The sequence below is a fragment of the Nerophis ophidion genome, linkage group LG12, assembly GCF_033978795.1.
Source record: "Nerophis ophidion isolate RoL-2023_Sa linkage group LG12, RoL_Noph_v1.0, whole genome shotgun sequence".
NCBI classification, from domain to species: domain Eukaryota; kingdom Metazoa; phylum Chordata; class Actinopteri; order Syngnathiformes; family Syngnathidae; genus Nerophis; species Nerophis ophidion.
Window position 1 is genome coordinate 66,260,890 of NC_084622.1, and position 14,428 is coordinate 66,275,317.

The following is a 14,428-nucleotide window of genomic DNA, read 5'->3' on the forward strand; positions in this document are numbered from 1 at the left end:
ATATGTACAATTACTATATATGTATATACACATATACTATGTATGTATATATATACTATGTATGTATATATATGTTTATATATGTATGTATATATATGTGTGTGTGTATATATATGTATATATACGTATGTATGTATTTATATATATACTATGTATGTATATATATGTGTGTGTGTATATATATGTATATATACGTATGTATGTATTTATATATATACTATGTATGTATATGTATGTATATATATGTGTGTGTGTATATATATGTATATATACGTATGTATGTATTTATATATATCTATGTATGTATATGCATGGGTGTATATATACATATACTATATATGCATATATACAGTTACTATGTATGTATATATACATATACTATGTAAGTATATACATACTAGGTATGTATATATGTACTATGTATGTATGTATATATGTGAGTGTGTATATATATATATATATACATACAGTTTATACACACACACGCACATATATATATACACAAATATATATATACACACACACATATGTATATATATGTATATGTGTGTGTGTATATATATATATATATATATATATATATATATATACAGTGAATATACACATATATATACACATTCTCTATATACACACACACACACACACATATATATATATACACACACACTTAGCTGGAGCTGTAGATGCTGGCTTGCAAATCAACACATGGATTAAGGAATGGTCAGCTTCCTTTAAAGAAAAAAAAATATTAAAATGAATAAAATTAAAATACTATGTTATGTGATCATGTTCTTGTTTTAAATGTATTATTGGAGGACATTTTTACACATATTTTAGAAAAAAGTATTGTTCTATGATTATTTATGGGCATAGGCCTGAAGGCTTTCTCATTCCCAAGTACAAACCCCGTTTCCATATGAGTTGGGAAATTGTGTTAGATGTAAATATAAACGGAATACAATGATTTGCAAATCCTTTTCAAGCCATATTCAGTTGAATATGCTACAAAGACAACATATTTGATGTTCAAACTCATAAACATGTTTTTTGGGCAAATAATCATTAATTTTAGAATTTGATGCCAGCAACACGTGACAAAGAAGTTGGGAAAGGTGGCAATAAATACTGATAAAGTTGAGGAATGCTCATCAAACACTTATATGGAACATCCCACAGGTGTGCAGGCTAATTGGGAACAGGTGGGTGCCATGATTGGCTATAAAAGCAGCTTCCATGAAATGCTAAATAATTCACAAACAAGGATGGGGTGAGGGTCACCACTTTGTAAGCAAATTGTCGAACAGTTTTAGAACAACATTTCTCAACCAGCTATTGCAAGGAATTTAGGGATTTTACCATCTACGGTCCGTAAAATCATCAAAAGGTTCAGAGAATCTGGAGAAATCACTGCACGTAAGCGATGATATTACGGACCTTTGATCCCTCAGGCGGTACAGCATCAAAAAAATGACATCAGTGTGTAAAGGATATCACCACATGGGCTCAGGAACACTTCATAATGGACTGTCAGTAACTACTGTTGGTCGCTACATCTGTAAGTGCAAGTTAAAACTCTACTATGCAAAGCAAAAGCCATTTATCAACAACACAAAGGAACGCCGCCGGCTTGGCTGGGCCCGAGCTCACCTAAGATGGACTGATGCAAAGTGGAAAGGTGTTCTGTGGTCTGATGAGTCCACATTTCAAATTATATTTGGAAACAGAGGACGTGGTGTCCTCCAGAACAAAGAGGAAAATAACCATTCGGATTGTTATAGGTGCAAAGTCCGTAAGCCAGCATGTGTGATGGTATGGGGGTGTATTAGTGCCCAAGACATGGGTAACTTACACATGTGTGATGGTATGGGGGTGTATTAGTGCCCAAGGCATGGGTAACTTACACATGTGTGATGGTATGGGGGTGTATTAGTGCCCAAGACATGGGTAACTTACACATGTGTGATGGTATGGGGGTGTATTAGTGCCCAAGGCATGGGTAACTTACACATGTGTGATGGTATGGGGGTGTATTAGTGCCCAAGACATGGGTAACTTACACATGTGTGATGGTATGGGGGTGTATTAGTGCCCAAGACATGGGTAACTTACACATGTGTGATGGTATGGGGGTGTATTAGTGCCCAAGGCATGGGTAACTTACACATGTGTGATGGTATGGGGGTGTATTAGTGCCCAAGACATGGGTAACTTACACATGTGTGATGGTATGGGGGTGTATTAGTGCCCAAGACATGGGTAACTTACACATCTGTGAAGGCACCATTAATGCTGAAAGGTACATACAGGTTTTGGAGCAATATATATTGTCATCCAAGCAACGTTATCATGGACGCCCCTACTTATTTCATTAAAACAAGTGTTACAACAATGTGAGTACTTTCCTGGCCCGCCTGCAGTCCAGACATGTCTCCCATGGAAAATGTGTGGTGCATTATGAAGCGTAAAATAGGACAGCGGAGACCCCGGACTGTTGAAGGACTGAAGCTCTCCATAAAACAAGAATGGGAAATAATTCCACTTTCAAAGCTTCAACAATTAGTTTCCTCAGTTCCCAAATATTTATTGAGTGTTGTTAAAAGAAAAGGTGATGTAACACAGTGGTGAACATGCCCTTTCCCAACTTCTTTGGCAGTTAATTATTTGCAAAAAAAAAATAAAGTTTATGAGTTTGAACATCAAATATGTTGTCTTTGTAGTGCATTAAATTAAATATGGCTTGAAAAGGATTTGCAAATCATTGTATTCTGTTTATATTTACATCTAACACAATTTCCCAACTCATATGGAAACGGGGTTTGTATTTAGATACATATGTACATGTGTTGTTTATGTAATCTAATTGTCTTTCTAATATACAATCACTGCCCACATAAATGTGTGGTTCAAGAGTCCTATCAACAGTTCTGCATTGATTTTTAGGAGGAAAAAAATGCAAATGCCCACTTGATGTATGACAGCACTATGATGTCAGGCGGAAACCGGAAGTAGACATTTAGCTAAAAGAGACGTGATATAACTATACGTTTTCGTAAATTAAACTAATTAAACTAAGTGTTTTTTAATTGTAAAATAATATTTATCAGACTTAAAGATATAAAATAAAATAAAAAGATTAAAAATCCGACGTTAATCTACGTTTACCGTACCTCTTACTAAACAAGGGCACTCCAAATTCGCACTGCGTCTCTACTGTCGACATTGAGCCTGACGCGGGAAGAAGTCGACATTTTATATTCTCGCTTCAAGTCAAAATTAGTTCACTGGGCGAGGAAAGTAGCTCGTAATTTATGCGGCGAACTTGTGACTTCGTCAACACTCTCCAGGAAATGAAGGCGTTAACATTTGGGCTAACTTTTGTTCGACAGTAAGTGCAGTGACTGTTTTGTGTGCTTTGTTGATGTGAACTTGGCTCTTAACTTGAATTCAACACACCAACGAGAATATAAACCTTCATCACACAGACGTGACATATTGGTGAAATATACATTAGCAAATAGCACAGTATTGGCAACAAATGTTTCATGTGATTTAGGGCTATATAAACATTGTTTCATGGTCGACACTGCAGTTCTGCATCTTGACCACTAGGGGGCAGAATAATAAGTGAACTCAGTATCCACTTCCTCCTAAAATAGATGACCCTGGTTAGAGCAAATAACATGTTGCAATAGCAATAATATATGTCATGCACTTAAACCCATACGCATAACTCAGGCGTAAAATATCAACTGGTGTCTCTAAATCAGGGGTCTCAAACTCAATTGACCTGGGGGCCACGATGCAGAAACTGGGTGAAGCTGGGCCGCAAGAAAAGATTACTTAAAAAATCTAACATGCACTTTTTAATGAATTCACCTTCTACGAATGGCTTTCCCGCCCTAGCAACATACTTGCCAATCCTCACCATTTTTCCAGGAGACTCCTGGATTTCAGTGCACCTCCCGACAATCTACCGCTGCAACCATTCTCCCGAATTCGTCCCAATTTTCACCCGGCCGACATTTTTAAGGGCTGTTGTGACTGCACTGGCTTTAAAGTCCTACTGAAAGCCACTACTAGCCACCACACAGTCTGATAGTTTATATATCAATGATGAAATATTAACATTGCAACACATGCCAATACGGCCTTTTAAGTTTACTAAAGTGCAATTTTAAATTTCCCGGGAGTTTCTTCTTGAAAACGTCGCGTAATGATGACGTGTACGCGTGACGTCACGGACTGTTAGGAAGTATGAGCGCTGCACACACACACAGCTAAAAGTCGTCTGCTTTAACGGCATAATTACACAGTATTTTGGAGATCTGTGTTGCTGAAACTTTTGCAATTTGTTCAATTAATATTGGAGAAGTCAAAGTAGAAAGATGGAGTTGGGAAGCTTTAGCCTTTAGCCACACAAACACACGGTGATTCCTTGTTTAAAATTCCTGGAGGTGAAAATTTACTATGGATCAGAGCGGTCAAGGGAACATGGATCCCGACCGAATGTCAACCAGCAGATTTCGGTGAGCAAATTGTGGTAAAAAGTCGCTTCTTACCGGAGATCAGCTGAGCTTGTGCCGTCCTTAAAGCTGCCGTCGACTTCCCTGAGACACTGGCGTCAAGACACCCGTGGACACACACCTCCGACTATCAGGTACTGTTAAACTCACTAAAACACTAGCAACACAATAGAAAGATAAGGGATTTCCCAGAATTATCCTAGTAAATGTGTCTAAAAACATCGGAATCCGTCCCAATGCAATCGCGTTCTTTTATTTTTTTTTTTCTTGTCCGTCGCTATCAATATCCTCAAACACAAATCTTTCATCCTCACTCAAATTAATGGGGAAATTGTCGTTTTCTCGGTCCGAATAGCACTTTTTGTTGGAGGCTCCCATTAAAAACAATGTGAATATGTGAAGAGCCATCAACGTGTGACGTCATCGTCTGCGACTTCCGGTAAAGGCAGGGCTTTTCTGTTAGCGACCAAAAGTTGCGAACTTTATCGTGGATGTTCTGTACTAAATCTTTTCAGCAAAAATATGGCAATATGGCGAAATGATGAAGTATGACACATAGAATGGAGCTGCTATCCCTGTTTAAATAAGAAATCTCATATCAGTAGGCCTTTAACCTCCTCTACAACAGTGGTTCTCAACCTTTTTTCACTGTGAACTGTGAACATTGTTTTTAATTCAAGTACCCCCTAATCAGAGCGAAGCATTTTTTGTTGAAAAAAAGAGATAAAGAAGTAAAATACAGCACAATTTCATCAGTTTCTGATTTATTAAATTGTACAACAGTGCAAAATATTGCTCATTTGTAGTGGTCTTTCTCAAACTATTTTGAAAAAAAGATATAAAAATAAGTAAAAAAGTTGTTGAAAAATAAACAAGTGATTCAATTATAAATTAAAATTTCTCCACATAGAAGTAATCATCAAGTTAAAGTGCCCTCTTTGGGGATTGTAATAGAGATCCATCTGGATTCATCAACTTACTTCTAAACATTTCTTCACAAAAAAAGAAATCTTTAACATCAATATTTATGGAACATGTCCATAAAAAGTCTAGCTGTCAACACTGAATGTTGGATTGTCGGATTATTTTTTCACAGTTCATGAACTTACATTAATTTTTCATTAAAGTATTATTAAATAAACATATTTATAAAGGATTTATGAATTGCTGCTATTTTTTAGAATGTTTTTAATAAATCTCAGTTGTCCCTTTGCATATACTTTCAAGTACCTCCAGGAGTGTGCGCACCCCTTAAAAAAGTACTACTGCTCCAATACATGTCATCGCGCACGCTTTTACATCACACAACCAATCTGCCGGCTCCATAACATGTTGTATGAGACTTGTGCAGAATAACGTCAGTGGCTGCAAGACGTACTTGGTCAACAGCCATACAGGTCACACTGAGGGGTGGCCGTATAAACAACTTTAACACTGTTACAAATATGCGCCACACTGTGAACCCACACCAAAAAAGAATGACAAACCCTTTTTGGGAGAATTTCCGTAGCTTAACACAACTTAAACACAAGAGAACAAATACCCAGAACACCTTGCAGCCCTGAGTCTCCCGGGCTACAATATACAACACCTCAACCGAAGCAAGTACGGAGGGGGGATGGGGATTTATATTGTAGCCCGGAATAGTTAGGGCTGCATGAGATTCTGGGTAATTGTTCTGTTGTGTTTATAATAATAATAATAATAATAACGGATTAGATTTATATCGCGCTTTTCTATTGTTAGATACTCAAAGCGCTCACAGAGAAGTGGGAAGCCATCATTCATTCACACGATGGTGGTGGTAAGCTACATCTGTAGCCACAGCTGCCCTGGGGTAGACTGACGGAAGCGTGGCTGCCAGTTTGCACCTACGGCCCCTCCCACCACCACCAATCATTCATTCATCATTCATTCACCAGTGTGAGCGGCACCAGGGGCAAGGGTAAAGTGTCCTGCCCAAGGACACAACGGCAGCGATTTGGATGTTAATAGGTGGGAAGCGAACCTGCAACCCTCAGGTTTCCGGCACGGCCGCTCTACCCACTACGCCATGTGTTACGATGCAGGTGTTCTCCCGAAATTTGTTTTTCATTCTTGTTTGGTGTGGGTTCACAGTCTGGCACATATTTGTAACAGTGTTCAAGTTTTTTTTGCGGCCACCCTAAGTGTGATGTGTGTAGCTGTTGATCAGATATATTTTGCAATACCACACATGCAACTTACAACTGGGCTCGCACACTGTCAGTTCAGGATGTAGGGGGCGCTAAAGGCAGTGCCATTATGGCACTCCCTGAATTTAGTTGATCTGGTAAATATCGACGGGCTTTGATAGAATTGGCACCCTAAAATTTAGGGGTCCGCTGGGAAAATTGGGGACGTTGGCAAATATGACGCTGTCAAGCGCCCGTCACATTAAACTCGCGGACAGCACCAACATTAAATTGTCATATCGAAGTGCGGGCCGCATGTTTGAGACCCCTGATCTGAATAAAGGAACTCTCCTGAAGGAATCAATAAAGTACTGTCTATCGATCCATCTAAATACTGCATATTTCAGTTCTACTATAAAAAACAAAGTTGTCTTTGACAGAAAAGGCATAAAACCTTATTTGTTTTACTTTATATCAACCTCAAGTTGATATAGAGATTTACTGTAAGCATTAGATTAAAAAAAGTAATAATAATTTGACTTATTTTTAACATTTTAGTGAATGAGACAAGCCTCTATGCTCTCCAGGAGCTCTAAGGAAAAATATCATAACGGCCGCCGCATGCTTACATTTTTCTGTTTACGGCCCTTAGTGGAAAAAGTTTGGACCCCCCTGGCCTAAACCCAACTAAATAACCCTGCTGTTTATTTCTTGCAGTGGAGAAACACAGTTCAACAAAGATGGCCTGCTGCAAGGTGTTGCACAATTTAAACAATGTACTGTATTTTTAAATATATGACATTGGCCTCCACTTGTTTTTGTTTGCATCCAGGTCAAGCTATAGACTGTCCGCTGTCTGAGGTCGGGTTGCAGCAGGCGGCGGATGCAGGCCGCTACCTAAAAGACGTCAAGTTCACCAACGTGTTTGTCAGTGACATGCTGCGAGCGCGACAGGTTGGAGGGTTTGTTTTCATTGCGGGAGAAATAGTTGTACTGTGGACAGTCACTGTTGGTGAATGTAGTTTATCTTTATTACTCCGTAGAGTAGATGGTATTGTAACTCTGCTTCTTAACACACCTCATATGCACCTGTCTGCCAGAGAATAAGAAGACATACTAGGGGGGGATCAGTGTTGTTAAAGTTAAAGTACCAATAATGGTCATACACCCACTAAGTTTGGCAAAATTATTCTCTTCATTTGACCCATAACCCTTGATCACCCCCGGGGAGTTGAGGGGAGCAGTGAGCAGCCCGGGAATCATTTGAGGTTCCAGGTTCGATCCCCGCTTCTGCCATCCTAGCCACTGCCGTTGTGTCCTTGGGCAAGACACTTTACCCACCTGCTCCCAGTGCCACCCACACTGGTTTAAAAATGTAACTTAGATATTGGGTTTTACTATGTAAAGTGCTTTGAGTCACTAGAGAAAAGTGCTATATAAATATAATTCATAATCATGACTAAAACTTTGCTTGACCTAAGGGGTAAAGAAAAAAAATGGTACAAAAATATGTACAAGTTGAGGTGTTTGGACTTTAAAGGCTGTATTTACCGCCCACAGAAACACATGTTTATGTCATTTATGACACACTGTTAATATATGTCTTCTGTTACAGACTGCTGAAACTATCATGAAACACAACAGCAGTGGTTCATGTTTACAACTGCTGTGTGACCCCCTGCTTAAGGAGAAAGTAAGTCAGTTGTACATGTTAACTGAATTTATTTCTATTTAAAGGGGAACATTATCAGCAGACCTATGTAAGCGTCAATATATACCTTGATGGTGCAGATAAAAGACCATTTATTTTTTTTAACCGATTTCCGAACTCTAAATGGGTGAATTTTGGCAAATGAAATGCCTTTCTGTTAATTGCGCTGGAAGCGATGACGTCAGAATGTGACGTCGCCGAGGTAACACACACGGTTTTCATTTCAACACATTACAAACACCAGGTCTCAGCTCTGTTATTTTCGTTTTTTTTGACTATTTTTTGGAACCTTGGAGACATCATGCCTGGTGGGTGTGTTGTCGGAGGGTGTAACAACACTAACAGGGAGGGATTCAAGTTGCACCACTGGCCCCAAGATGCCAAAGTGTCTGCCGGCAGACCCCCATTGAATGTACCAGAGTGTCTCCACATTTGAGCGGCGATGCTAAGACAGACATGGCACAGAGATGTATGGATAACCTGCAGATGCATTTGCAACCATTAAGTCAACGAAATCACAAAGGTGAGTTTTGTTGATGTTGACTGCCAGCTAATCGATGCTAACATGTTATTTACCGGCGGTGCTAAAGCAGACATGGCACAGAGATGTATGGATAACCTGCAGATGCATTTGCAACTATATTACGTTTCCTTCCACCCACATTTAATGCGAAACAAACACTTACCAATCGATGGATTTAAGTTACTCTGGTGTCATGAGATGCGAAAGTCCTGATCGTTTGGTCCGCACATTTTACCGGCGATGCTAACGCAGCTATTCGGCCATGCTATGGCTATGAATAGCGTCAATAGCTATTGGCTCAATAGCTTAAGTTTCTTCTTCAATACTTTCATACTCCAACCATCTGTTTCAATACATGCGTAATCTGTTGAATCGCTTAAGTCGCTGAAATCCGAGTTTGAATCCGAGCTAATGTCGCTATATCTTGCTGTGGTATTCCCATTGTTTGTTTACATTGGCAGCACTGTGTGACGTCACAGGGAAATGGCCAGTGTCTTCGCAGAGAGCGAAAATAAGGCACTTTAAAGCTTTATTTAGGGATATTCCGAGACCCGTAAAATTTTGAAAAAAACTTCCAAAAATACAACAAGCCACTGGGAACTGATTTTTATTGGTTTTAACCCTTTTGAAATTGTGATAATGTTCCCCTTTAAGCATATCAACTAAGACACATTCTTTCCCTCTTTTTTTTTTTTTAGAGCTTTGGCATCGCAGAGGGACAGTGCTTGCAGGACGTGAAAGAGATGGCCAAGACTGCTGGTCAGTCCTTTCTTGACTTCACTCCTCCTCAAGGAGAGACTCAGGAGCAGGTAAGGATTACATTTAGACGTAACACTTCCTCACATTGTACATCTCCATCATTTCATGACATCAATATTGCATATGGCATGGCCTAATTGTCTGGTTGGTAATCAACCGAAGAACAAATTACTTCTGAAATATGGAATAAAATATTGAAACATGATTGATAGTCATTGAAAAATATGGCATAGCAAATGTAGACAAGAGAGAATGCAGTATGTTGCAATTACTCACCTTTTCTGTTCTTTCAAAAATAATCATTTGAATACTTCCAAATGTATACAGTATATACTTTTTTTTCTTACAAATGTCACACCGTTGGGAGGTTTTGCTCAAAACATGATGCTTGTGACATCCATTCAGCATGTTCGGGTTTTTTCAAACCATAGAACAGATGTGGCCCACCGGTCTTGAGTCTTACACATATCACGTCAAAGAAACTAATTTACTGTTAAATTAATTGCACAGCATGTTAATCTTTTATTTTGTCATTGATATTTCCACTCAGATATGAACTTATTCATGTAATTTGTATATTAATCACAGGGCACATACAAACTAACACGCATTCACATTCACACCGATGGATAATTTCGAGCAGGGGGTCGCCACACTTTTTGACCCTTGGGCCGAACATTTAATAAAGTCAAGTTTTTATATTGGGGTGTCCCGCGGGCCAGATTGTGGACGGTGGCGGGCCGGAGACAATTAACCTAACATGCAGGATTTTGGAAATATGGGAGAATGCCAAAGTGCCCAGAGAGAACCACAAGCGCGGTTAAAGAGAACGCTGCCACCTCCAGCAACACCAAAAAAATCCGCTAGGTGTCAGTATTACTCTGCTAAACATTCTTCTTTCTTTTTATCTGCTGTGTCTGGAGTTAGGATAGTTTTGGTTTAACTTCATCTATGGCAGGGGTGTCCAAACTTTTTCCACTGAGGGCTGCACACTGAAAAATCAAAGCAAGCTGGGGCCATTTTGATGTTTTTTATTTTAAAAACCAATACAATATATGTATAAAAATATACATTTAAGCCTCCACTCAGGATTGATCCCGGTGACACCAAAGGTTTTTGGTCAAAAAAATATGAAAAATTTGTCATTCAGTATTATTATTATTACTATAGGCTTAAATCTCTACATCAACACTAGGTCTATCTGTCAATATAGCATTTAAAAAAAATCAAGTCGTATGCTCTTTTTGTCGAAGAAAAACATTTTTTTATTGAAAAAAACACAAAATATGCAATATTTTCACCCAACAACCCTTTTAAGTGGAATATTTTAGATTATATAATAAGTGTAGCTTTAATGAGGTCAATAAGTCATAACAACATTGATTTTAATTCATTATTATTTTTTGAGCAATGACACTTAAAAAAAAATCACACAAAAATTATTGGGGATCCAAAAGGGTCCTACTCATTAAAGTGTTAAAAAATAAATTATAATTTTGTTTACTTTTAACACAATAATCTCGGGATCAACTTCAGATCTATCCGTCAATTATAAGTTTTATTGTTGTTTGTTTTTTGATTGTTCATTTTAAAACAAAAACGTGTGGCAAACACAACATATGCAATATTTTACACAAAAATATCTCAAAGTGGAATATTTAATGTGAGGTAATTGGAGCCTTGAATAGGTCAATAATTCATAATGACATTGATTTTGATTCATTATTTTTTTTTTAAGAAAGAAACAGCCTGCATGGCAGCTTTGTTTTATTAGAGTCAAAATTGCAACATTTTCTTGTTAAATTTTGCCTGTTTGCTCTTTTATACCACTGTTTATGTTTTGTATTTTTTAAATCGTATTTTTAGAATGTGCCGTTGGGCCGTTAAAAAACTCCCTGCGGGACGCAAATGGCCGCATTTTTGGACATTTATCGTGGCCTGTGAAAGACTGGAAATAATGTGTGTCGATAACACACGTCATCATTCTTGATTCATGTATTTCAATTTGTTAGACAAAAGATGTAATCCATGCAAATGCAGTTCTTAAGTCAATATTATTTGATACAACAAGCTATTCCATGATTTTTTTTTTTTGTCACTGAAACCCTTTTCAAATTCGATACTTGCCAAAGGAAAATATCTGTCACTTTGACAAGTTTTCCTTCACTCTGTTGGTAAACAATGATAATCAAATGAAGGGGAAATTGTGTACCAATCAGTCCCCACAGGACTACACGTTGGAGTGGCCTATAATGGCTGATTTCTCTGCAACATTTTCAAAAAGTTGTGGCAACCGCGATGCAGCCAGACATATATTTCGGTTGGTAGAGCGGTCGGGCCAGCAATTTGAGGGTTGCAGGTTCGATCCCTGCTTCCGCGATCCTAGTCACTGCCGTTGTCCTTGGGCAAGACACTTTACCCATCTGCTCCCAGTCCCAACCACACTGGTTAAATGTAAAAATGAGATATTGGGTTTCACGATGTAAAGCGCTTTGAGTCACTAGAGAAAAAGCGCTATATAAATATAATTCACTTCACTTGATTGGTTACACCACAGGTGTCAAACTCAGGGCCCGAGGCCAGATGTGGCTCACCGCTTAATTTTATTAAGCCTTCGAAAGCCTGGAAATAATATGTATCAATAAAGTACTGTTACTTGTTTTACTAAATGTATTATTCCTATTTTGGGAGAAAAAAATATACGTAATCACAAATTATGTTAACTTAAGTATTGTCTTGTTATGCAAAAATATCTTATAAAAAATTCAAACCATTTATTAAATAGAAATAAATACTAACAATAATGATTTCAAAGCAAGTTATCCATCAAATTGTGCAATGTAAACTTTTTTTTTACAGCATTCTTCTCTAAATGATAAAGACAGTACTTTTTTACTGTAATAAACTGCGGTGTCATTTTGGCATTTACAGTAATACACCAAAAGATCAACAGTTGTTGATTTGCAGTAAAAAGAAACAAACAAACCGGCAGCTCAGCTGCCAAATTTTACTGTAAAACTGCATTTTTTTTGTTTACAGTAAAAAAACAAATGTGAATTTTACAGGAAAATTCTCGCAACTGATCTGCCTTTTTCTACCATAGAAACAGCACAACTGTTTTTCTATTATACACTACATTTTTTGGTGAAATTATTGCAACTTACATTACTTTTTTTACATTTTAGTTTTTATCTACTAAAAAAATGCATTAAAAAAAGGGTATAATAATAGTATTCAGTGTTACCGGCCCTCTGGGGCCAAACGTAGCTGCAATGTGGCCCTCGTTGAAAACGACTTTGACACCTCCAAGTTAGACAATTGTGTTGTGTTTGAGTGCTGCGGGGACAAATTCGATTGGCGAAAATATCCATGATCGGCCCAAATATTTTGTAATTCGCGCAGATTGGTGGAATTTGCGTAAATTGGTGCGATTGCAACATCGCAAAATTCTGGAGGGACTGACGCAGTATGATAAAATATAAAAAATAAATAATAATACAAAAATTAAGAAAAGGAGAAAAAATATCTAAAAATGTTAGAAACCAATGAGCACCTATGTCATTTAGTAAAAATGTTGCATAACGATGCAGTGTTTCTTTTGCAACATTTTCAGTTGCAATTACTGTGCTTACTGGAGGCAAACCATCCAAAATAGTACAACTCCATCCCAAAGAAGTGTTTTGGACCAATGGGGAAAATGAGTGTAGTAATTTTAAATAATGTGTTTTCCATTTCTACAAACATTTTCTAACTTTAACGACAGATTTGTGCAAAATGTTATTTACAATGTTGCCCATTAAGCCTTCAAAAGAAAAACAAATACAAACTCTTCATTACAATTGTAAATAAATGGTGTGGAATCACAAACATGCACACTGCAAAGCAAGTGAAACACTAAAAGATCTAATTGTGTGAAGTCTATGTTATTACAAAGGGGGGTGAAGTTGTCCACTAGAGGGCAGTACACTTCAGCAGTTTAGTGTGAAGTGAGTGTGGCCAACTAAACAGGCGCCGCCATGACTGCTATCAAGGACGTGTGCAGCTGTTTTAAAGCAGGCTTTTATTTCATGAAAAGTATCATTTTGTGGCCATGTTTGACCAGCAGGCACTCTAACAAGCACCCCATGGCGAGAACATTGTAAAAATAGAAATACACAGAATACCAAAAAAAAACAAAAACTTATGATCTTCATTTTGCCAAAATTGTCTTTAACTTAGGACCAACAATGATGGAGAAATTGTGACCTTTGTGTGAAGTATGTCAACTGTGTTTGGGTGCCTTCAATGTATTTGTAATCACCGTGTGTATCACTCATTATTCCAACTGATCTTTTTATTTTTATAACATTTTGTTATTAGAAAAAAATATATATATATATATATTAAAACATACTAAATGCTGTGATGAGGTGGCGACTTGTCCAGGGTGTACGCCACCTTCCGCCCGATTGTAGCTGAGATAGGCACCAGCGACCCCAAAGGGAATAAGCGGTAGAAAATGGATGGATGTAACATCCTAAGTGAATAAGTTTAATTTTGTAGTTATTTCTCCATATTTCTGCACAATAACATGGATATCTATCCATCCATCCATTTTCTACCGCTTATTCCCTTTGGGGTTGCAGGGGGGGGGGCGCTGATGCTTAGCTTTATTCATATTTGACATATTTCTTGCCACTTTTTATTGTATATTTTTTATGACATTTCCAGTTTACTTTGTCATCTATTATTACACACCAAATTTGGTTTGTTTTACTAC

General features: G+C 37.7%; 1 protein-coding gene across 1 annotated transcript in view; it reads left to right on the forward strand.

Moving 5' to 3' along the window:
- The first annotated feature begins 3,195 nt into the window (after nucleotides 1–3,195).
- tigara (TP53 induced glycolysis regulatory phosphatase a) overlaps nucleotides 3,196–14,428 on the forward strand; it is a 13,629-nt gene continuing 2,396 nt past the window's right edge. Inside the window, exons 1-5 of the mRNA XM_061918012.1 lie at nucleotides 3,196–3,385; nucleotides 7,394–7,431; nucleotides 7,509–7,630; nucleotides 8,292–8,369; nucleotides 9,609–9,719. Of these exons, the coding sequence (XP_061773996.1) occupies nucleotides 3,309–3,385; nucleotides 7,394–7,431; nucleotides 7,509–7,630; nucleotides 8,292–8,369; nucleotides 9,609–9,719 (426 nt within the window). The 5' untranslated portion in view covers nucleotides 3,196–3,308. The remainder of the gene's footprint in view (nucleotides 3,386–7,393; nucleotides 7,432–7,508; nucleotides 7,631–8,291; nucleotides 8,370–9,608; nucleotides 9,720–14,428) is intronic.